Raw genomic sequence first — 26,321 nt, 5'->3', positions numbered from 1 at the left:
GTGGACGGGCACGTACTTGTACGTTTTACCTTTTTTTTATAAGTTGAGTTATGTCAGTACAGCACACTATCCAAATTCCAAGAATTTTGCTCCATTTGGCTCAATAAAACAAACACTCCATGTGTCTCACAAACGAGGGGCGTCTGGGACCATGTCAGATGCTTCATATCGCTCCATGCTTGTCTCAATAATAATCTAAATTAATCGCGGCTGCCTCATGACCAAAATTGCCGTTTTTTGCTAAAAACTCTCGAATGCTACGGTAAAATTTTTCTTCCTTTGGTAAATCGGTATATTTTTTCCCAAGGAATCCAATGATGATGTTACTAGATTGCGCTTTTTTGTAGTATTTTGCACAGTTTCATTATACTGTCTCATTACAGATATTGAGGGACAACAATGCCCAGACGTCTCCCGAAGGAGGGGTGTCTGATCATCTGTAAAATGAGTTTCTCTGAAACGGGACAATGTCACCCGATTTGTATAGTGTGTCATACTGCCCTCTGGATAAATATGTAAATCCCATCTTATATGTTTGTATGTAAATGTATTTTTGAAATGGTCTTACATGTATCACAACATTCACTGCCAATTTAATTACAAATTAGGTTTTAAATTAATTGGTAATGTGTTAATATGAGTAATAAACCATTCTCAACGATTGAAAAGAAACAATTACGGCGACGGACAGAAGAAATTGTTAAAAATGCTTCTGGTGCAAAGAAAGTAAACGAAAAACCAGTGGGGCGTGCAGTGCCTCAGCCAAGGCAAAGCAATGTCGTGTCGCCATATAGTGCATCAAAGAATGGGGATGTAAAGTAAGTATAATTTTGCTTAAAGATTGAAGATTATGTATAACAGTATTGCACAGTTCTCCGGGTCCAGGGTGTCTCAACATCCAGTTCAATGAAAAGAACACTCAAATTGTCTCTGAAACGAAGGCATCTGGCACGACAGCAGATGCGTCAGATAGCACCATGCTTGTCTCAATAATAATCCTAAATTAATTGCATCATGCCGTCGTCGACATGACAAAGACTGCATTTTTTGCTAAAAACTCTCGAATGCTATGGTAAATTGTATTTTCCTTCATCAAATTCGATTATTATTTTCTGTGGATCCAATGGTAACATTTTTAGGTTGCACTTTATTTTAGTTTGTTGCTCGATGCCGGTCGTCAATTTTTGCAGGAATGGAGGCTCAGACTGTCTTGTAAAATAAAGATTGCAATCACTGTTATAATTGATGTCTTTCAATATGGGAATATTCTTGGAATCAGACACCTGTGCCTCACCGTATATAATAGTTTGATCTACTTTAGTACCCTGTATTAGTACCCTGTATGCAGTATAGCATCTCTTCTTTGATGCAAGCAAGTCCTGATATATTATTATATGAAAACATACAGTACTCTTTGCTGAGCTGAATCAGATTATTTTTTCCTAGATAAATCCATTGGCGACTTTATGAAATTGCACTTTGTTTTCGTTTAACATACAGCCCCATTTTGTTGTTTTTGTATTAATATTTGTTGTCACTGTTGTGAACTGCTTGTCTGAGGGAGTCTGAATTTAGTCGGACGAAACGTTACAGAAATACATTTGCGTTAGTGTACAGCAGGACTCTCGAATTGCATAGTATGGTCTTGTTTATTCCTGCCACAGCATCCGCTAGTGCACACGGATCCACTAGCGCAAAAGCATTGAGGAAGAATTGGGAGTTAGTTTCCTCTAGTGCAGGGGTTCCCAAACCAGGGGTCGCGACCCCAAATTGGGTCGGAGTGGTAAGTAGATAGGGTCGCAAACAGGTTATGGGGTAGGTGGGGTCGCTGAGGTATGGTAGAGGATGGATGTACAAACCATCTAGGATTTGACAAACCATGTTAAATTTAGCAGTTTGTATCATGGCTTACTGTAAAACAGGCCCATAGGCATCGCTCTATGCTTATTGTGCTTATTGTGACATCACTGTTTTGTTGTAGCTTATTTTACTTAATACCACCACATGACCAAACTCAAAAGTCCAGTAAAAGAAGCTCTAAAGTTTCATGAAAAATATATACATTGACTTGGGGTCGCACTGGACACTTGAAAGTTGTGTTTGGGGTCGTCCTGAATAAAGCTTGGGAACCCCTGCTCTAGTGATAACTAAGAATGTTTGCATCGATCAGTATTTTTGTGTTCAATTTTTATTTAGAATCAAAAATCACTTTAATCCAGAGTTAAAAATCAAAATTTTTCGTGAACCAGTTACTCTATGTGCCAGGGAAAACAGCATTTGTGAAATAATTAATTTTCCAATAATTTTTAGGTCTCCTCCCTCCAGACCAACATCTGCAGCAAATTCGAAACCTCCAACACCATGGCAACGACCTAAAGTTACCCCTGCATCTTCAAACAAGTGAGTAGCATAGCAAATAAATTTAAATCTGTCCTTATTTGCCTTAGCTTGTGTGCTTGATCCTCATTCCCTCCAAAATCTTATTGTTTGTAGATTCAGTTGATTAGCACTTAGTAGTTCCCTCTCCTTAAATCAGTGATTCCCGAGGTTGATAGACCGAGCTAAAATTGGAACCGAAGGGGTATCCGTGGGCAGGAGAGAGGAGTGCCCGCAAGGGGGTATAATTAAGATATTCTTATAATTAAAATTGTTACGAATATACTTATGTTTAACTTTGATAATGACGTAACAATTGTCGGTATTTAGAACAAAAAAAAGCAGTTTAACTCAAGTTCTGCGGGCCATATTAAATTATTACGCGGGCCGTAATGCGCCCACTGGCCATGGTTTGGGAACCACCGCCTTAAATGAAATGTATTCTGCTTGTTGCAGAAATCTCTACACCAAAATATTCTTTAAAAACTTCTGTTATGTTAAATTGCCTTTCATCAAGCTTATTTACTGATAGTTGAAAGTAGAAATGCTTCGAGTTTCATGCCAAGACACTATTGTCAAAGTTAATAAGTCTAGTGCCAGTCAGCATTATAATACGCCATGGCAATTCTAGATAGTTGAACTATGTATGCCTGAGTAAATCTGACCCTGGTCTGACGAATCATTACAGAAATATATTTGTGTTAGTGTGCAGCAGGACTCTTGAATCACTTAGGATTGCTAAAATAATATTGTGAATTATTCGGTTTAGCCTATTCCTGTTGTTTCATATCTGTAAATATAATTTCAGAGTGTATGGGGAACAATAAATTATTTTGTTTTGGTTATCTCTAATGTTCGTTATTCTATAATCCAGCCGTTCTCAATCGGGGGATAATGGGCTCCAAAGGGGCCACAGAGCAGGCGCTAGGCGCGAAACTGTTTTAACTTTTCACTTCACAAAAAAACTCCCTGTTCTTCCTAGTTTCATTGCTCAATAAGGAAATTTCACAGGATGTTTTCACTTTGTTGAGCCATGAATTTTTTGAACATAACAGGATTTGTGATCTACCAGTCAAAATAACTATAAATACTGTTGGAATGATAAACAGGGGCCATGAGTGCTAAAAGCCTTCGGAAGGCATAAAAATTGGGCACCACTGTCATAATTGAAGATTAGAATGTACTTGTACTTTTTATTTTCAACAATATGTGGCATTTCACTATACTCTAATATTCAATTGAACATCAAGCTATGAGTCATTCGAAACATTTAGTCATTTCTAAGGTTGTGCTTTGTACTTTATTGAATGGAAAATTACTCATCAGAAAGTGTGGAGTTGCCTTTTTGTAATAAAAAAATCATTCAAACCATGTATAATATGAGTATATGTTCATATAGGATTTACATATTTATTTTGGAGGATAGGAAAGATGTTTATACAACTTGATTATAATTATGGCAAAGCTCGGCCTCTCGTTCAGTTACCTGTCCATGTTGGGTATGGGATTTGGTAGCCAGTTATTGTTTTCAGATGCATGGATGCATATTGTTAAGTTTGGCAATTTGGTGCTCCCGAAGTATGCGAACCAAGATGGCGGACATCGGAACGTAACATGGGTAACGGGTTAGGGTTAGGCGATAATTTTTTTCCAATTTTCCTTATTTTAGTCCTATTATCAGTTCGAAGACTAGCCAAGAGCCTCCCGTAGTATTTATACCTAAAATTATGACCTAACTCTAACCTAGTACACATATTACATTCCGATGTCCGCCATCTTGATTCGCATACTTCGGGAGCCCCGGCAATTTTATTTGAAATCTTGCACATTATTTTCTTTGAAGGCTTCCATATTTAACATACAAACATATATAATATCTTCTTGTTCATAATTGTACTTGTTTGGATGTTGAACCGGTTTGCATAGCCTATCTCATCTCTTATAGACAGACTGTATTTAACATATTATATGCAAAATATGTGTCCATATGAAACAACTTCAAAATTCAGTAATTCTTTAATTTATTTCCTTTTGAGTATACTGAATTCAGTACTCCCGTAGTGTGTGTACCAGGTTAGGGTTAGGCCATAATTTGATTCCTCAGTTCTATTACGAATTGGGGGACTGTCTGTGTTAGTCAAGTGAATACATCTTTCATAGACAAGGATTCTATTGATCTGGAACCCAAAATAAGTACGACTGGAAATATTTCTGCATTGTGAGCAGAAGTAGCTGGTTTTCCTATGGCCTCCAGGTTAATTTCACAATTACTGACGTCACAGTGTGTAAAGCAATCACCCTTCAAGCTTCGTTTAGCTTTGAATTCTTTCCCGCACTCATCACGAAAAACGTTCTTACATTAGCTCATTTTCAAATTTAGGCTAAAATAACCACCATCACGACAAAACCCAAGGATCGCCACACTAACAATACTTCATGCTCATCTGTGCCTTGCTTCTTTGTGTTCCAAATAAGATTGTGTTGCTTTTATGATGCCACAATAAAGCTCTCGCAATAAAACAAACAACAAAGCTTCCTTGATGAAGTCCAAATAAGACAAAATAAGGACACGCAAGCCAAAAATAAGGACAAAATCTAAAAATAAGTCAAAAATAATGACAAATCTTAGAAATAAGGACGGTATGGAATCCCTGCTCATAGACATACTGTATTTAACATATATACAACATATTATGTTTATTTCAAGCAGCTGTTGAACTTCATAAATTTCTTCGTAGCGAGATTAATTGTTTTGTGTTTTCAATGGCAAAGGATCCTTGAATTTTATTGGCATTTATTTCGCAAAAAAAGTTAAATTTCACTCATATCAAGCAACTTAAAAATCAATAATCCATTAATTTATTTTATTTTAAGGACACTAGATTCAATATTCAATCAGATTTTTATGACATAACCATGATATTCTGGCATTTAGATGCCATAAATTTCACTTCGAATATTGTGAATTAATTCATTTTATAGAAATTTTGATACTCATTGTAATATTACATACAGATAGTGAAATTTATTACTAATTCTGTGATACTTGCACAAAATGCAAAATTTGTCTGTAAAATGGCACTGTGTTTCTCCATGTGCTATACAAATTTTTTTCACTTTTCCAGATTTTAATACTCCATGCTCCCAACTGTCTGCAATTTGTAATTAAACATCCCTTACAGCACACTGACATTTGTGTCATTTTTGGCATCAGATATCGTGTCACTGTAATTTATATGTCGCATGAAACTATTGATCAGTCTATTCATAGCTTCTTCTTAGGGTTTGGCAGTTTTACTTTCAAAACTTTCTTTAGATAGTGTGTTGTATAGATAGATAGTGAAGTACTACATAAGGATTTACCAATAATGAATATCGGGTTTCTAGGTGTAGTATGACTTTAATAATGTAGTGCTAAAAATTTTTGCAGTGGAAATATTTCTTGACTCATGCTTGTAAAATTTGGAATATTTTTTTGAAGTACAGATATGCAGACTAAAAATGGGCTCGATTAAAACATAGCTTTTTCTTAGGGTTTGATTATGTAAATCTCAAAACTTTAAACAAGGTGTTATATAGATAAGTATTGCTGAGTATACAGATTTCCCCAATATGAAAAGGCATAGTGGAGTTTTAATAATTATTTCGCACCAGACATGTCTGAAGCATAGCATATTTAGATACATTTTGAATTATCAGGCAGTTATATTAGCATAGTATTAGGGTTCGGCAGTTTTACTTTCAAAACTTTCTTTAGCCCTTCTTAGAAAGGGCATAGCGGAGTTTTATTAATTATTTCGCGCCAGACATCTCTGAAGCATAGCCTATTTAGATGCATTTTGAATTACCAGGCAGTTATATTAGCATAGTATTAGGGTTCGGCTATTGTATGACTATTGTACTCTCAAAGTGTCATTAGATAAAGTGTTGTATAGACGAGTGTTGCTGTGCATAGGAATTTGTTTTAATAAGAATTATTGCTGATGCTGTAAAAGTTGAAATTGTAGTATGTATACCAGTGGTTCTCAACCTTTTATGACTCGTGGCCCCCTTTCGGATGCTTTTAGCACTCATGGCCCCCACTTTAATATTCCAGAGGTATTAATAGGGTTATTTTCATTGATAGATTCCAAATCCCATTATGTTAAAACAATTTGCACAAAAGAGAGCGAAAACACCCTGCGAAATAACCTTGTTGAGCAGCAAACTAGGAAAAACTGTGAGATTTCTTTTAAAGTGAAAAGTAAATTCAGATTTCAGCCCATCCTTGTGGCCCCCCTCCAACTCCTCTGTGGCCCCCTTAGGGGGCCGAGGGCCCCCGGTTGAGAACCGCTGATGTATACCAAGATGGCGTACACTGGAACGTAGTATATGTACCAGGTTAATAAAAATTGAGTTTTGATTTGAAGTATTAATATAGAAAATGATTTCATTGGTTCTATAATTTTCTCCAAAACATATAGTATATTCAGATACATTTGGAATTAGCTATATTTGAATAAACCTGTACTTTGTAATAAATTCTTGATATCAGGAATAATTTAGTTTAAGAATATTTTAATTTTTGAAATTGGTAATTACCGGTAAGGCTTTCAAAACTCACAATTAAGTATCTTTATACAAATGGTTGTTAGAATTGTTGTTATTATGCACAGGGATTTGACAATGATGAACATTGGCTATGAAGATATAGTATAACCTAAATTATTTAGGGTCTACCCCCAGAGATCTCCAAGCAACTGTTGAATTTCATCTATTTTTTGGAATTGTAGACTGTAGTAAGAGTAATTGTTTTGTGTGTTTCATTGTAAAAGATCCTTGAATTTTATTAGGCTGGATTTATTTTACCCAGTTTTGGAATAATTTACACAACGTGTTCTGAAGTTTAGAAATTTTAATTCAATCGACATTTTGTGTGAATACTTGTAACACGAAGTGACTGATTGTCTGCTACAGGTATTTCATTTCAAATAGATGTACTTGGCGCAATGCAGTGTATCTGCAGCTGATAGGGTTTCATTCACTCAGATTAATTTATTCTTAGGCTCTTAACAATTTTACTCAAAAATTTCTCAAACTTAAATTTTTCTCAGTGAAACAGTTGAATGTGATAGATAGAATAGGATTTACATATTTATCCCGGGATAGAAAAGACGGTTTAATCATATCGTCAATCACGTCCTCTTGTCGGTTACCAGTCCATGTCGGGTATGGGATTAGTTAGCCAGTTATTTGTTTTCGAAGTTATCTATAAACAGGGATGGCCATTTCCGAATACTAAACTATTCCGAATACATTCTTAAATAATGTTTTCGAATCTGGAATTCCGAATACATTCTAAAATCGAAAATAACACATTTTTGTTTTAGTTGATTAAAACCCAGTAAATTAGGAAATAAGCTTCAATAGAAATATCAGAATGAAGCCACAAACCAACAGTATATGTACACAAAGTAATTGATAGTTTATAGCTATCAATAAAAAAAAATAGCAACTTGTGACACAGTCAGTTTATTAACATTATTCACTTTGTACAAATGACCATATGAAATAATAGCCAAGGAGTTGTCTGACGCTTTCTATCATTGGTACCATGATATTACGATAATAGTCAAGTCTATTGACAAAAATACTACTTGTATTCAGATAATTGTGTATATTTTCTGAGAGTAATAAAATTTATTGGCAATACAGGCAACAACAATCGGAAATCCATTATGCCTTTAAAAATTCTAATATTTAGGCCTGAGGTATTTTACTACCTACCAGTATATTGTTATTATGTGTAACATAATGTTGTGTTTGAAATTAGAAATAAATTAGTAGAGAATAGATGACCACCACTGCCAGCGCGCAGCCAGGATTTTCGAAATCAGAAATTCCCATTGCCGCCTGTAACACCCACCGCGATTTCGCGCTCGTTAAAGGAGCCGCCTTTTCAGCGTATAATGATCATTCTGTTACGTAAAATATTCCATCCATGACAACGACGAGATCTAAAATATCTTTATATATTAATTTAATATGTCCAACGTAACTCGCGGTTGCTTCTTCTTACGCCAAAAAAAAAAAAAATTACTATTTGGTCCAAGGCGATCTGTGACCTAAAATTACGAGATAAACTGCCTGATGTATTTAATTTTAATACGTAATTTTGCAATCTTGCCAACTCGTTATCGCCGTTAGAAAAATCTCAAATAATTATATAAAATCCTGTTAAGTGTAGAGTATAATTCATTTCATACAATGAGTATACATATAAAGTTTAGCACTAAATTAAAAATACATATTCTTCTCCGCGATTATGCCACCTCGACTTTTAAAACAAATAATATAACAACGAATATATATTTTTCTGTTGTGCAAAGTGATGAATTGGTGACCGACACGGGCATATTTAAAATGTCTTGTTTTATTAATTTAATTGTCTTCAATTTAACCTGCGGTTGCGTCGACAAAATAAAATCCTCACCACTCTTATATACCATTGCAATCCGCGGTCATAAAAATAAAAACGTGAGGTAAACTGTCCGATTAAATATTGTTTTGATCCGTATTTTGCGAATTCGGCAAATATTTAGATGTACTTGGTAACAGTGACTCCGCTCGATCGAAATGCTGCCACTCTGATTATTTTTAGATAAAACTGTTCGAGAAATCCATAAATATGCTGTAATATCTCAGAGTAAAATTTATTTCATCACAATAAAATTGATTGAATATACTTTAGATTAATTATATTACATACATCCTCACAACCCGGGAAAAAGTCGCGTTTCAAACCTTGTATCGTGTTAACATGAAAATATTCGACGGCAATTTAAAGTAATGGATAATCAGGCAAATCCCGCCCTCAATTAGTCACGATATGTTTCTAAACGCCGACCAAACATGTGTGCCAGAGGCACACGAAATTTTGCGATTTTCACCGCCTAGAAAAGAGATTTTTAAATTTTCGCGGCCTCAATAAAACTTATATTGTTTACGGTTTTATTTTCAGTATTCTAAATTGCCGCTTTTCAATCAAAAAGTTGCGTTGTCTTTAGAAACTCGCCGCCGATGAACGTATTTACCAGATTCACAATTCCGTGCGCGTACAAAAATAAAATAAATGTTATCGTTATCTTGGAACAAATTTGTGGAAAATTTCCGTTTTAGAGTAAATAACACAATCGTAAAGGCGTTTACGGGCCTAAATAACACGTTACGCTGATGAGTGATGAAAACAATCACGCGCAAGTTTCTATCGAGAATGTTTTCATTCAACGGAAACGTCTTGAAAGCGGCGTCGAAAATGTGTGACGTCACACAAATATCCGATATTCTTATGAACGTGAATTCCGATATTCGAATGACGAGATTTTCGAATACATTCGAATACTTCATTCGAATTGGCCATCCCTGTCTATAAATTTTGTCTGGATCTTCTTTACCAACATTACTAGCTAGCTGTTTTAAATACCAATAGGTCATCCCAAGAGAATTACGGTACTATAAATAAACAGATAATGTCTTTATTAACGTCATACCTAGTGTGCAAATGGAATGAAAATCTAGGGGATTCAGAGTATCGTGTTCCTCATTCCTTATAATATATTAGAAAAAAGGATGATTTAACGAGCATTTTGTTACCAATGGGTGTTTGTTGCCCTTTACTAAGGATTAATTCATTAAATAATCATAACTCTCTCACATGATTATTAACGCCTATTGAATGTTTAATAATTAAATAACAAATCAGTCTTTAATTAATTAATCATGTTTGTGAAGCTTTATTATAAAAACAATGATTTTCCAGTTATCTGTTGCCAAAATTTTTCAAAGTTTTCAAATTTGAAACTAAGGGGAGTTCTGCAATTCTCTTGCATATAATTATCCCCCAAAGGTTTTTACTTGAGAGTCCATGCAGGTCCAGCATATGCGCTACTTCACAGCCTGTGAATGCTATGATATTGCATGAAGGTTGAGGCAATCTTTGATATTATTGAAAAACTTTTGAACCACATTGTGATGAGTCCTGTCCTCTAGCAAGTAATTATTCTCCCTAAAGTTTCTACTCACTTACCAACCTTTTTCACACAGGTCTAGTCTAGGTTCTCGCTCACGACCAGTAAATGCAATCATCTCGCATACAGATATCCCTCACAAAGTTACATCTTGCTAATCTCAAGGAGGTCGAGGCATTATTCATGGTTAAAAAAACATTTTTTTTATTGTTGAGCCATTTTTTGGTGAGACCATAATATGAGGTCGCCCTAAGAGCTGCATATTAATGGTACATCTCTAATAGATTTGATAAATACTGAATTTGTAACCCTAATCAGACCTCAGACTGCATTTGGGTAGGTAACATCCCGCTATAGCCGCCCTGATTTTCTTCTTATTTGTTTTAGACTTAATTTTATTATTATTTTTAAATCAATATAATGTGAATGCCGCCAAAGAAAGTAAGATTTGAATCTATTGAACTGAGGACTTTGAAACCAAGGTAATGAATGGCTTGAAGATTGGAGAGTTTAACTCACTATGTTGGGTAGCAGTTAAATATATTGAGTTTCGATTGATTACACCAGTGGTTCCCAAAGTTGATTGATCAGTGGCCTAAATTAGAAGTGTAAGGATATTCGCGGGTCACAAGACTGGTATATTTGAATTGTGACGAATATACGAGGTGCGGCTAAAATTAAACGGGACTGACGTCACAGATTGCGCAACACGATTAACCATCGGTAATCAACACTTTTGCAGTGTGGCGTAATATATGTTCTTTGTTTAACAGCTGTTTTGACACAATATCGCAATTATTTTTGCTTTTCAGGATCCATAAGTGAATGTGATAAATTTCTTGTTGAAAAAAAAATGCTGTGCGAGGTCTGATTGAGTTTTTTTGGCGATAGGGGGTTCAATTGCAGAATGACGATTGAGCAAAGAATTAACATTAAATTTTGTGTCAAACTTGGAAAAATGCATGTCAACTCGGCATGCATTCAATCGTTGAGCTTTCTGCTCCTCAGTCAACTCAAGAGCCTTTGGCATCATTTTGGCACACACCTTTCGCATTCCCAAAGTGTCAACCAAAATGGTGCGGACCGTTTCTTTGTCCATCCCAATTTCGTTGGCAATGACGCGAATTGTTAAGCGACGGTCACTGCGAACCAACTGCCAAACCTTTTCGATGTTGGTATCAGTAGTGGAAGTGCAAGGCCTCCCTGACCTCGGATCATCCTCCACATCCTCCCTGCCTTCCACAAATCCCTTGTGCCATTCAAAAATTCTTGTTCTGGACATGGAAGAATCTCCATAAACATCACGCAACATCTGCTAAGTCTCAGTCGCCGTTTTTCCAAGCTTGACACAAAATTTAATGTTAATTCTTTGCTCAGTCGTCATTCTTTAATTGAACCCCCTATCGCCAAAAAACTCCATCAGACCTCGCACAGCATTTTTTTTCAACAAGAAATTTATCACATTCACTCATGGATCCTGAAAAGCAAAAATAATTGCGATGTTGTGTCAAAACAGCTGTTAAACAAAGAACACATATTACGCCACACTGCAAAAGTGTTGATTACCGATGGTTAATCGTGTTGCGCAATCTGTGACGTCAGTCCCGTTTCTTTTTAGCCTTACCTCGTACACATGCCTACACTGATAATAATGATGTAACAATTGGTAGTACCTAGAACGCAAAAAAGGAAAAAACATGAAGTTTAAACTGTAAACCGTTACGAGCCGTAATTGGCTTGCGAGCCGCGGTTTAGGAACCACTGGATTACAAACTCTCACCTAGTGTGTAATCAATTGAGTGGGCAGGATAGTTCTGGTATGATTAGCTTCTCACATATTGATAGATATCTGCATGTACTTGGTCTTTTTAGAGCGGAAGATACGTTTAAGCACTTTATAAAAAGTAGAAGCCAGAGATTCCCAAACTAGGGGCTACAATGATATGTCCTAATTGGATTTTATATTTGCAAAAAAACTCCCTTTGGTTCATTGCTTTGGGGGAATTTAGTTACCTCGATTGGGAATGAATTGTTTAAACCTAATGTGATCGCAATCTAACAATAAAAACAAGAGAGCTATGCTCAAATATATGGACACGTAGCGCCACCCAAAGGCAATAATTTTAATGACGTCATAGCGAAAGAAAAAGTAATAGCTTTCTGGAGAAAAATTTTATCTTTAACCACTGAAAATTTCAAAGCAATTGGTCCAGTATTAGAAGAGAAAAGCGATTTTTTAATGATAATGACGAAAGAAAATAACAATAACAACAAAATTTTGAAACGATCATTATGGCCACTAAACATGTCCAATAACACTATAAATACTACTGCAATACTAAAAGCCTTCAGAAGGGGGCCACAAGTCAACCTCTTGTCTAAACCTCACAAAAAAGGCTCCAAAAATGCTTTAAAAGTTGGGTGTAATATGATATATTGTTTTTATTACGTTAGCATTGTTTAGAATTATACTGAGTAAAGGATTTTCAAGTTATTGTATAACTCAAAACTATAATGTAAATGTAAATACCAAACTTCAATGAATATCTCAACTATTGTTATTGATAAGTAAAAATAACATGATCTCTTTCAACGAAATAGTAAGTATATTTGTGAGCTTTCGTTAGATCATGGTTAGCGAATAATGATTCGCTATTTGATTAAGTTATATCTTGTATTGTTTGAAGAAGTTAGACCATGATCTATCGAAAGCTCACAAATATACTTACTATTTCGTTGAAGGGATCATGTTATTTTTACTTATGACTTTAATACTATCTCGTTCAAGCATCCTTGTGGTGAGTACCACATACGGATCCGAAGTAGAAAGTAATCAAGGAGAAAGGACCTGCAGTTCAATACACAATATCCAAGTTCCCTTAGTATTGTTATTAAAATATTGTTATCAGGAGTGCACTTTAGGAGGTATTGGTGAAAATAGTGTTCCCATAAGCAATTTTGCTAAATCTAAACTTGATATTGCTGTTAATTCATCATATAAGTGAACACTAATTGAAAAGACAAATAAGCAATACTGATATTGAAAGTTATGAAATAAAAACAGTGTTCCTGTAGTATGCAAAACTATAAAAATAAACATTTAGTTTTGTAAAAGTGAACACTAATTTCAAAGTCATTACTATCTTTAAATGTTATAGCATACAATGAGAGTTCCCCCATAGGTTTGTCATAATTTATACTCAAGACTTATTATATTAAAAATAGCTTAAGTGAACACTGTTCTGAATGTCAATAGTATTATGGTATTTGTGTTTGACAGAAGATTAATTTGAAATATCAGGAAACAAAAATATTAACAAGTGTTCATGCTGAGTTTAATGATAATGTAATATTACTATGTTATGAATAGCCCTATTGAGTCATTTTTGGCATTGAAACCGTACTCACTTCTGCTTAGTGCTACGCTCTGGTATGCCCTATTTGGTGGTATTCCAGGTATATGTGTTCCTTAAATTTTTTGTACCGTTCTCTTTAATTCATATTAGTTATTGGAGTTTTTCTTAATGGATTTAATTTTTATATAAAATATAGTTTGGCAAGATTTCATAGAGTTTATATCCAAATATCCACATATATCATTATTCTGACCTTTAATTAATTGCAACTAAAAATTTGATGATGAATATAATTATGATTTAGACCAGTGGTGTGAAACATTTTTTGTCAGTGGTCCATATCACCAACTTCAGACATCTAGCTGGGCCACATAAAAAATTTAGTATGATACAGAAAGATGCATTTATTTTTTTTACATTTCAAAGGGGGGGGGGGGGGGGGTAACCCGTAATCCCCCTTGGCTACGCCCATGGTCAGGAGCTGCAATTTTAAAGGATCAATATCTTCCTGGTTCTGCACTGCATACTCGATCATATTACACCGTATAAGGTGGTGGACATAAAAAAATTTATGTTTCTATAAAGGGCGTTCCAGGAATTTTCAAGAGGGGGGGGGGGGGGGGGGTCTGAAATTTTCAATTCTCAAGTTAGACCGTAACAGCTAGCAGATTTGAGCCGAAAGGGGGGGGGGGGCCCTGGTTCCTATTAATTAATGCACATAAAATTTCATATTTCCTATTAAAAACTCATTTTTACAGAGAGGCAAATAAATATCGGAGGCCGACAAGTGCTTCAGCAGCCCGCCGAGTCAATAACTCTGGGCCTGCGAATTCCGGAACGAAACCGAACAATTCCAACGTGAGCAATACTCCAGGACTTAAACCTTCGGCCATTAATGCAAAGAATAGGGCGAGGGCTGCATCCTCAGTTGCTAATAACAACAGTTCTACGCCACATCCACAGTGAGTTATATTCATGTATTTTTATGTTCTATTTTTATACGTTTTTCATTATGAACAAGGTTTCGAATTCACAAGAACATTCTATTCTCGATTTACAAACTATGACAGTGTTATTTACACTTTTATAACCATTTTGCATGGACGAATCTTTTTGTAACTCCCAGAAAATAGAGTAAAACTTATAAAACAGGAAAATATCTAGAAAATAACTAATAAAATTGACAATGCCTTCAATGAGACCGCGCAAAAGAACACAGCTTGGCTCTATTCTGTTGATAGTGGGTTGCTGTACTGGTTTCAAATTTTGGATAAATATTTTGTTTTAACATGAGTTAGTTTCGAAAATGTTTTACCAGCCCGATTATGCCCTTTCACGCCCACTTGTTTTAATATAAGTTAGTGTCAAAAAACATTTAACTGGGACCCCCATTGTGCCATTTTGTGGCTCGCAATGAAACTCAAACTAATCGAATATTAGAATTAGAAAAAGTTAATTCGTGAATATAATTTGAACACTGTTAAACCAGATCACTCTTGTGTATCTTAGTTTTATTTTAGCATGGAAGTAGGTAATTACAATTTTGCATCACCATTTCGCTTTTACTAATCTTACTTATCTATCGTATATCCTCACATGTAAGTCGAGTTTGAATCTAAAAATAAAGTTGATTGCACTTAAACGAAATGATATTTAAAAATTTATACCGCAAAATGCTCCTCTTTCTCTATACCTCCTACACGGCTCTGTGCTTTATGTTCCAAAGCTTTCGTCGTCCCATCTTATCTATTATTCCGGCCTTTCCATTCTCTTCTTACTACTCTATTGTAAAAATTATGTTGTTTCTATGCTTGTCTCAACTTCTTCTGCCGGCACCTTTTCTCTATTTTCTCTGCTTTTCATTCTTTGTTCTTATTCTTTCTTTTCTTTTCAGTTTCTTTTCTACGATGCTGCGTTCTTTACGTAGGTAGGAATTTTTAATAGAAATTATAAATGTAAAGTAGTCGGAAAAGGAAATTTTTGAGGGGGGTGTCAATTGTGCGGAAAAGTCTGCACTCTTAATATTTATAGCAATCATGTATGACTAAATATCACTAAAAAACAGTGCCTAATGTAAAATGAAAATTCATTGATATTTTCACGAAAATATTTCCTGTTCCATTGCAAAACGCTGTACCAGAGGGCACCATAAAAAAAATGGGGCTCCCGAAGTATGCGAACCAAGATGGCGGACATTGGAATGTAATATGTGTACTAGGTTAGGGTTAGGCCATAATTTTAGCTATAAATACTACGGGAGGCTCTTGGCTAGTCTTCGAACTGATAATAGGACTAAAATAAGGAAAATTGGGAAAAATTTATCGCCTAACCCTAACCTGTTACCCATGTTACGTTCCGATGTCCGCCATCTTGGTTCGCATACTTCGGGAGCACCAAAAAAATTTATACAATGTTCTGAATATACTGTGAATATTCTGCGATGTCCGAAAAATGGCTTCTCCTGTAGTGTCCCGGGTTAGGCCATAATTTTATTCCGATTTTCCTTATTTTAGTTCTATTCGGAGTTCGTGGACTATCTGTGTTAGCCAAGTGAATATACCCTCTGTTCATAGGTTTCAGTCCTCTTACACAACTTGATGTAAAGTAGGCGAACAAAAATAGTTATCTCCATATTTGTACAAACACGTCATAAAATGCAATGTTCAATATTTCTACAGGACGAAAGATATTCCAAAAGAAAACCCTCGTGCACGTTCTACTTCAACTCCTTCTACAAAAGAAGCGAAAGACGCCCCAGCTAAGAAGCCAGTCATGCATGAAAAGCCAAAGGTCAACAGCAATTCAGCTGTTTCGTATAAATCTGGTGAAAACGTTGTTTTGCCGAAATTAGAAAAAAGTGACGCTACTTTGGAAACGAAAAAAATTGCTGACACAGCGAAATCACCCAATGAAGATGAAAAACTGTTAGGTAAGTGTTGATTTCATTGAATTGTTAGTGTAGATACAGGCTAAGGCTCTTACCTGAATGTAAATACCAACGCAAATATACTAGATAAACTAAATTGATTTACACCCAACAAAGGAATTTGCTAAAATCAAAAAACACAATATTACCATGCATAAACTTTGGGTGCTCCCGAAGTATGCGAACCAAGATGGCGGACATCGGAACGTAACATGGGTAACAGGTTAGGGTTAGGCGATAATTTTTTTCCAATTTTCCTTATTTTAGTCCTATTATCAGTTCGAAGACTAGCCAAGAGCCTCCCGTAGTATTTATACCTAAAATTATGGCCTAACCCTAACCTAGTACACATGTTACATTCCGATGTCCGCCATCTTGGTTCGCATACTTCGGGAGCCCCTTGTTCTGCATGCTTGAAATTGACTGGTGGAGCAACCAACCAATGATTATTTAAACCAGGGTTGTGCGACCTTTATTACATCAGGGCCCGGGTACAGTGCAGGCACAAAATATAGTATTTTTTTGGGGCTCCCGAAGTATGCGAACCAAGATGGCGGACATCGGAATGTAATATGTGTACTAGGTTAGGGTTGGGCCATAATTTCAGGTATAAATACTACGGGAGGCTCTTGGCTAGTCTTCGAACTGATAATAGGACTAAAATAAGGAAAATTGGAAAAAAATTATCGCCTAACCCTAACCTGTTACCCATGTTACGTTCCGATGTCCGCCATCTTGGTTCGCATACTTCGGGAGCACCATTTTTTTGTTATTGATCTTGTGGTATTGTTAGGAATCCTTTTGGAAATGATGAGTTATGACGCATAAATTTCTGAAAAAAAAATGATTAAACAAAATTATAAACTCGTTTCTCGACATTCAAAATCCGCACTTCTCCGCACGCCACACAATTTTTCCTTTCAGGTCGCAGGTTGCACACTCCTGCAGAAACAAACATATTCCCGATACTTTTCATGATGCATCAACCATCAGGTGACTGTTCACAACTAACTATTTTTTTTCCTTATTCAGCTCCTCCTAGGAGATCTCGAGCTCACGTAATGCCGGTATCGAAGACGGTAAAACCGCTAAAGAAAGGGCACGATTTCGTTCCGCATGAGTTAACAGACTGGGTAAATTGGTGCGATGCCTGCGGAAGTATCATTTTATCGTTATTTGGGAAATGTGTGAAATGCAAAAGTAAGTGATGTGTAAAATTTTGCGCACATATAAAAATTTGTGGTTGCTTGCTCTGGGCTGTAATGGTCTAGTTCAGTGGTTCTCTTACTTTTTAGAATTTGTTTCGAAGTCTCGTGCCATACCTCAAAAATAACTAGCTAACAATTGGGAATGTTTTATTCAGAAAACACATTGAAAATACGTGGAGGGAACGTAAATATCCAAAATAAAGAAATGTAAATATATAAAAGAAGGCAGGCAAGATCAGATCTAACAAATAATTTTAATTAATTCCACGACCCGTCAAAAAATTCCCCCCTTTTGTGGGGTGAGCCCCACCGCTTGACAACCACTGCTCTAAAATATGTTTCGATTTACCAGGGTTCAGTTTCTTGAAGGTTATAATGATTCGTGCAATGGCTTCTTATTTGTGCCTTTGTTCACAGAATGCATGATGGTCTGCCATGGTAAGTGTGCATCAACAGTCTCACTGACGTGTGAAGCTGATGAAATAAGAGCTGCATCTCAGGTCGATCCAACCTGGTACAAAACTATTGTGGAAGAGACGAAAGATGAGGTTGGTTGATTGCAAACAAATTTTCATATCTGTGTCCTAAATAAGCCAATTTTATATGTAGGGCGAGAAATTTACCGGTTTGTTGGTTGGGGTTCCGTATGGCAAGAAAATTTTTTAGAATGACGTGGTTCTCCATAGCGAATTTTGTATTTGAATACAATGGAAATGGAATTGAAACTTTCGTAAAAATTCAGAATAGTTTAATTTGACACATCTGAATTTCAGATATAAAAAAGGATGCATTTATCTTGTGACGCTCCAGAACAAGAGTGTGCAACAGGCGGGCCACAACCCTTCCCGACAAGCCATTTAGTGTGACCCTTGTCAAAACTCAAACTTTTTTTCATCAAGCATGGAAATTCCTATTCCCAAGTTTGTTTGAAATGCCACTCACATGGAATACATAATGTTTGGTGCTCCAGAAGTATGCGCACCAAGATGTCGCACAACCTGAATCCTAACCGGTACACACATACTGTGTTCAGGTTGTGCGCCATCTTGGTGCGCATACTTTTGGAGGTCCTAATGTTTTTTGCTCCTGTTGCCGATTGAATCTTCCGTCAATTCTGTGCATATAATACTCTAAGCTAGGCGATAGCCGCATTCCATTCTCTTGACTTTTCTGCTTAATTTTTTGTGTGGCTCATCTAGATGTCTGAAGTTTATTATTATGGCCTACTGACAAAAAATATTGCTCCCCTGTTGTGGGATATCTAAAATCACTCAAATCTGGTTTATTACATCTATTCTGCATTTGTTCTCTTGCCTTGTTGTTTAAACACAATCCAAAAAATAAACTTGATATTGTTTTTTTAGTCGACATTAAAAGAATACAACACGATTCATCGAGTTATGCCGATTGGAGAAATAAAAGAAAGAATTGAGAAGTTTAATAAGACAGTCAAAAGTACCCAACAAATGACGCTGGTAAGTGCAGACTATTTCTCAAATCATGGATGTGCGACCCGTGGGCCACATTTGGCCCACTCAAAAAAATTATGTGGCCCGCAGAGAAGGGCCAATTTGAGTGGTTTGTGAAACAAGTTTTTAATTTAGTTTAATCTGGTACGTGCAAGTAATTTCAATCCTTCTGCTCTGCAAAACCTATACACGGAGTCCTCGACTTACGACGCAGTTTCGTTCCTGAGACTCGGTGTAAGCCCAATTTTAGTGTAAGTCGGAACATTATACTGTACAGTACATTAATTGGTGCTCCCGAAGTATGCGAACCAAGATGGCGGACATCGGAACGTAACATGGGTAACAGGTTAGGGTTAGGCGATAATTTTTTTCCAATTTTCCTTATTTTAGTTCTATTATTAGTTCGAAGACTAGCCAAGAGCCTCCCGTAGTATTTATACCTAAAATTATGGCCTAACCTTAACCTAGTACACATATTACATTCCGATGTCCGCCATCTTGGTTCGCATACTTCGGGAGCCCCCATTAATTACTCTATACATATCGTACTGTATTGTAAAGTATCGTACAATGTAAATGACGAAAACCAATGAGCCCAAAGCACTGATTTTCGTGATCACACTGTTCCAGTTTAAGGGCTTAGATATTACAGTACAGTATTATCTTTAATATTTTCATGAAAAGCGTTCGTAACCTCGAAACAGCGTTATAAAGTGTGCGTTCGTAACCTCGAAACAGCGTAAGTTGCGACCGACGTAACCCGAGGACTCCCTGTACCAGAAGTTTTGTGCCTGCAACTTTAATTTTTCAAAGTTATTATTATAATTAAAGAAAAACTGTGCACATCTGTTCAAATCTGAGCTTATTTCTGTGCACATGAACGAGGTTGAATGTCCAATATAGCCAGCCGCTATGCAGTTCTGAACATAAGCAGGTTAGATATGAATTTTTAGGAAATGGATTTATATTTTACGTCTCAATCACAATTTCATGTCGCATAGTAAACCGCTGCGCTGATGAATTTATTTTATTTTTTAATAACAGCAAGAAGACGGTGAAACGTTCAGAGGCTTCATTCGAGTCACAATGAACTTGACTCGACCTGTGAGTGTCGGCGGGGAGGAGAAAGAGAAAGACAAGAAAAAACTACAAAGATCAGCCTCATTTTATGTCAATAAGGTTAGATTGTTGATTTCATGACAGTTTGGGTATTGATAGTAAGAAATACGCTATTAGGTGTTTGAATTGATCTGAAATGTATTATTTTTGATATTTTAAAATGATCAAATGGTTGTTAGATTAGGCTTTAAAAATGAAGTTTCTCACAGAAAATGCTAACTCAATAATTATCTATCAATACCTATCCAAAGTTGAGAGCGATATTAACACCTCAAATCTGTGATTTGGACAGCACAGGGTACAAGCGTCCCATATGTGAGCACGAGCATCTGGACTGTCTTTTAACTCTAGGCTAACTTTTAATCAAGCAACTCCTAACACATGAGAGGCTGCAATTTTTTGATAGAACCAGAATGGGTCCTATCTATTCAATTTATTACACCCCATGAGGTGAACTTGGGCTGGGTATTTGAACCTGGAATCCTTGCGTGTTTCACTGGTCCACCACAAAGCGTGGTACTCCCGAAGTATGTGAACCAAGATGGCGGACATCGGAAGGTAGTATGTGTACCAGGTTAGGGTTGGGACATAATTTCCGGTACAAATACTTGCCACTTGGCTAGTCTCCAAACTCGTAATAAGATCCAAGCTTTTATAAATTCCAATTTGTAATCTCATTCCATGAGTGCAGAAAACCTCTGGAAGGGGGCTACAAGCCATAGGAGGTGGGAAACCACTACCCTAATCACTAGACCAGGGGTAGGCAAGGTTTTCGGACCAGGGCCCAAAAATTTGGCCCACCCAGACTGGGGGGCCATGTAAGTGTGATGTAAAAAATTACATTTTATGAACAATATTTTCAGTGTTACAAAAAGCAAAAGTGGAAAACAATAAGACTGCTGCTAAAATAAAATTTAATCGCAATCTTAACAAATTCCTGGAGCTATTTTAGCTGAAACATCAAAATTTGATTTCAATTTAGTTGTGGCAGCATCAGCCAGACCAGATTGAATTACCCAACAATCTGGATTTTGCCTGCGCCCATGTCTGCACTAAACCGTCGCACACACAGACTTCTATATATACCGTGTTCTAAATTTCAATCTCAAACTTCATTCCAGGGGGCTGTAAAAGCATTATATCTCAGTTCTAATACGACGGCAGAGGAAGTCGTTTCTGCTTTGCTTAATAAATACGGAATCAAAGACAACCCATTGAAGTTTGCTTTATTTGAAAAACAAGTCAGAGAAGAAGGACATAGTAAGTTTTAGTTTAATGTTTTATAATTAAAATGCAATTAAATATTGTAATGCAAAAAAAAACATTTTTCAGTAGCATGCATAGCAATTTATCGTAGCTCGAAACCCATGTTTTCCGGCCTCTGGCTGGACTTGTTAGCTGTTACGGTCTAACTTAACAATTAGAAATTTTGGAACCTTAAAGAAGACTTATACCTGAGCAACGTTACAGGCGTCGGCTGGTATGGAGACTATAAAGATTTTTATTAAAATGCTGGATAGTGTTTCTATTCCACCCTAATGTTTACTTATTCACTTCACATTGTCGGAATCCAAATTCCCAATTCAAATTTTTTTTTTCAGTTATTCTGCGTAAGATGATGACTCGCGAGCGGCCACTATTTCTTCGTTTGTTATGGGGGGATGGCAGCACACAACAACACGCATTCATCTTACAAGAAAACGAATCAAGAGAGATCCAGGTACGTGTCATATTTGCTCTTAAAAAGGCACTTTACAAACAGCCCCTCATTTGTAAATCGCATTTTCAGTATTCAATCGTAAATTTATGATTATTTAAGAAAAATTTTGTTTTTCTCTGAACAACGCTTCTCACAAAAACACACTCTCACACTTTTTTAAAATGTGTATCGTACATTTGCTCAGAAAATCCTGCTACCGATTGGTAAGATCCTGCCCGATTTGTATTCATTTGCACAGTATTTGATCCTTTTGAAAAATTTTCCGCTTTTCTCTCAGGGCTTTGTACAGTCGATCTAATACTCTTTCAAGGTTCCCGTACATTTGAACCCACGATAATTGCACCTGCATGCTATTGCACCTATGGAAATTTATTTGTTTTTCGGATATTTGAACCCATACTAACCCTAACCCATGGGTTTTAGCACCCGCATATAGATTGAACCCGCGGATATACACATGGGTTCAAATGTGTGGTCACCCTTTTTCAAATGTATATTGCATCTACGTATTTAGGTTAGGTGTTCAATTCATTGAAGTAACTCTGGCTATTTATGGATTATACAGTTAACCAGCCCGAAAGTTCAATGAATTCACGCATTTTTGTCAGTGAATTCTGGCCCAAGTCACGGTTAACTAGTTTTGTGTTTTCGTAATTTTATTTGGTGTGTTCTGATTGGCGGGCACATGATATTATTCATGTTTTAAACTTTTCAAAGGTATTGCTCGCTCTCTGGAATTCTTCATTTTAATTAGTGTAGGTTATGGAGTTTTTTTAAAATAAACTATCTTATGCAATATTTATCATTATTTTCCTCTTATCCATTCCAGTGGGAATCTTTCTCTTTACCGGAACTTCTCACATTTTTAAAAATCTTGGAAAAAGAGCAGAACGATCACATCACTTGCATCAAAGTTAAATTTGACAGCAGAAGACAAGACATTGTTAGAGCTATGGACTATCAAAAGAAAAAGGGTGGTAAATGACATCACAATGACTAAAATACTATGATGTCATAAACATTTTTATGATATTGTAAGAAGAGAAAACTTGCGCTCCGCCCTGCTGCTGTCCATTTATATGGTAATATCACAATTTTCTGTGATGTCATAATCAAATAGACATCTGTATTATGATGTCACAAATATTTCTACAAAACATCTGTGATGTCAAAATGGCCTTCTTAGTATGGTGATAGAGAATTTTTTCCTTTTCTTCAAATATTTTTTCAGAAGCTTTATGTAACTATGGAAATGCTAATGATGTCATAAACAAGTTATGATGTCATACATACTTTAATTACCAAAGCATCCTTTCTGTCCCAAACTGCAATTTTAAGAAAAACTATTGTAGAATTTTCAAAACTGTAAGTAATATGATATTTTAAACATTGAACACCACATGGTGTCATAATAGTATAGAATATATTGAAGTATGATGTCATATTGGCATCATTGTGATGTCAGAGTCAAGTTCTCCAATGTGTTTTTATTTAACTTGTTTTATTTTAAATGCTGCCTTTAACTGCTTGCTTTTTTATATGTTATTTTTTATCGGGCGATCACTGACTCATGGCCAGTGCTGGTCATATATGTGCGAACCGCTTATTAAAATTGCAAATTCAAGTTCGATTATGGATTCTTGATCTTAGAAATAATTATGTTTGAAAAATCGTCATTCGGAGCAATGAAAGTCACGTACAATTACGGTAAAATTAAAACTTATCTAATGACTGTTTATTAAAATTTTCTCCGTTTCCAAATTCGAAGCTATTGAGTATGCATTGCATTATCTTAAATGATTTATATAAAATTTGGTCAGTTAGATTCGATAGAGCAATCTGAATATTCAAATAGAAAGTAGTTGGAAGAAAGCACTCTAGGACAGGGGTATGCAACCTGCGGCCAGTAATAAATATATACTTCATGTGTTAACGTTAGTAGACCCTGAGTATCTGCTTGCACGGTGCCTTATTCTGAATAGTACGATTGAGAAATTATTATTAAAACTTAAATCATGCTAACTTGCACAATATAAATGTGGCTTTTCGCCAACGAGGCAATCGCTATCCTGACAGTTATTGAATCAAATGCGGCCCTCAAGGAAAACTTGTGCAACCCGCGAAGAAGTGCCACTTTGAATGGTGTGTGGCCCTCAAAATAAATTTTTAATTTATGGTGCAAATTGAACAACGCTTCTATCCGTAACCCAATTTTTTGTGTCTGCAACTACTAGAAAGCCTATGTTAAATAAAGGTGCGGTCTGCTTCACAATCCTGCTCTAGAAGACCAAATTATCCACTCCTATCCCTTAGTAAACCATCCCATCAAATGAATCCATTTTTTTTCCTTTTGCTCTATTTTCCTAACCGTGGCAATTTTAAATTCGCAATATTATAGCTTTATAATCGTTATTAAGGCACTGCAATATGTTTGAAATAAGCACATTAGAAAAATGTGTTCACTTTTTTGTAATAAAAACTTCATGCTTTATCGTTAGACCCTAATTTTCTGCTTGCACAGTGCCTTATTCTAAGTAGAAAGATTGAAAAACATCATGATATAAAGTTGAATCATGCTAACTTGCACAATATGAATATGGCTTTGTCAATAAGGCAAAATCGATTACTTATTATTAAGTTGATATTTGTGTTTTATTTTCGATCAATATGTGATGCAGAACCTGGGCTACTACTCATTATAGCTTTCTCAATTATGCTACAGTATGTACAGTACGATTCGCTTGCACAGTGGTGAGGAGAATAGAGTTAGTCAGTACATGCTACCTCCATCAACCATATAGACCTATTTTATCATTCTTGGAATTCCCTCTAAAACGCCCATTTATGTGTCACATAATTGTGCATCTTGAATTTCGTTGATTGTTAGTTTAATAATATTTTTAAATTTTTGATCTGATTGCGCTCTTTTTAGTTTTATTTTCTTTATTATTTTGTACCATTTTGAAGGTGTGTGTCCTTATTACATAAAGGTATGGCGGAAACACTTGAAGGGAGATTCGGCAATGCACCTCTAATGATAAAGGCATCATCGAATATGTCACTTTAGCATGTCAGGACACCTTTTCGTGCCTGCGCCATGGAGGCAAACAACCACTTTTTAGACTCTCACGACTCTAAAAACCTATGTAATTTGACCACTCACACTAGTTCCTAAATTTCAGAGCTCCTGCACCCCTTTTGAAAATTCTTGGCCGTGCCACTGAGCCTATTATTTTTTGCTGTTGAAAGTTTTTTCTCAGGTTCGGATAAGTTGAAAAGTGGGGGCAACCTTAACCAAGATCGAAAAATAACAGAAAATTAATGTTGTATCTAAATCCGTGGCTCTCAAATATTCATGATCCATGTCTAAGACTTTCAACATCTACGGCCCCCTGGTCTCCTATAAAAATACTTACTTTTGCTTTCAATGCATCAGTTATTTTTATAGGCAACGTTCAGAGAACAAAGAAGTCGTTTTTTTCCAAATTAATGTAGTCTTTGCGAGAGTGATAGCAAGCGAAGGCCTATGTCCGTGACCCCATAGAACTTCTCTGTGACCCCATCTTTAGAAACCCTCGTCTAACTGGGTGGCTATGATTTGATATCGTCTGATACTTAACGATTCTCATGTGTTTGTTGTCTATGTTTTCACTGTACATTTAGTTTTATTATCTACGCAGTAGCAGCATTTTTTATTTCAATGAATAAACGGTTTTTCAATTTCATGTTTGTGAAATGATTTCTGAGGTCTGAAATCAGTGGGGCATATTTGTGGGTGAGTCTGTTTTCAAGAGAATGTACTCAAAAAAAAGTCAATGCACTTATTTGGAAAAGGAGGAGGCTGATTAAATTTTTAATTGGCTTTTCTTCTAATTATGAAAAAAATGTAGGATCATGCTGCGGTAAGATGTATTATAATTTTAATTTTTATAAAATTGCTCAGAGGAAGGTCATATATGCACTTATTCTGAAGTAAAAAAGACTCGCCTCCGACGAAGTTAAGACTATTGAAGTTGCACACACTCAAGTCTGATCTCTGAGAAAAGCTACGGACATTTACTCAGAAGTAAAGGAGTTTCATCTCTGAGCAATGTTACGAGGACTTACTCAGAAGTAAAGAAGACTCATCTGAGCAAAGTTA

The 26,321-nt window shown here is 36.0% G+C and overlaps 1 protein-coding gene across 1 annotated transcript; it reads left to right on the top strand.

The window, feature by feature from the left end:
* The first annotated feature begins 594 nt into the window (after positions 1 to 594).
* LOC120338987 (ras association domain-containing protein 5-like) lies at positions 595 to 25,905 on the top strand. The gene is made up of 11 exons (XM_039407015.2): positions 595 to 818; positions 2,311 to 2,400; positions 14,497 to 14,700; positions 16,417 to 16,667; positions 17,697 to 17,864; positions 18,290 to 18,420; positions 19,237 to 19,347; positions 20,386 to 20,520; positions 21,582 to 21,720; positions 22,062 to 22,180; positions 23,010 to 25,905. The coding sequence occupies exons 1-11, from the start codon at positions 637 to 639 to the stop codon at positions 23,163 to 23,165; spliced, it is 1,686 nt and encodes a 561-aa protein (XP_039262949.2). The 5' UTR covers positions 595 to 636; the 3' UTR covers positions 23,166 to 25,905.
* Positions 25,906 to 26,321: the final 416 nt, after the last annotated feature.

Source organism: Styela clava, chromosome 9 (genome assembly GCF_964204865.1).
Source record: "Styela clava chromosome 9, kaStyClav1.hap1.2, whole genome shotgun sequence".
NCBI classification, from domain to species: domain Eukaryota; kingdom Metazoa; phylum Chordata; class Ascidiacea; order Stolidobranchia; family Styelidae; genus Styela; species Styela clava.
Note: the sequence above shows the minus strand (reverse complement) of the source record. Positions and strands in the feature narration are given on the sequence as shown.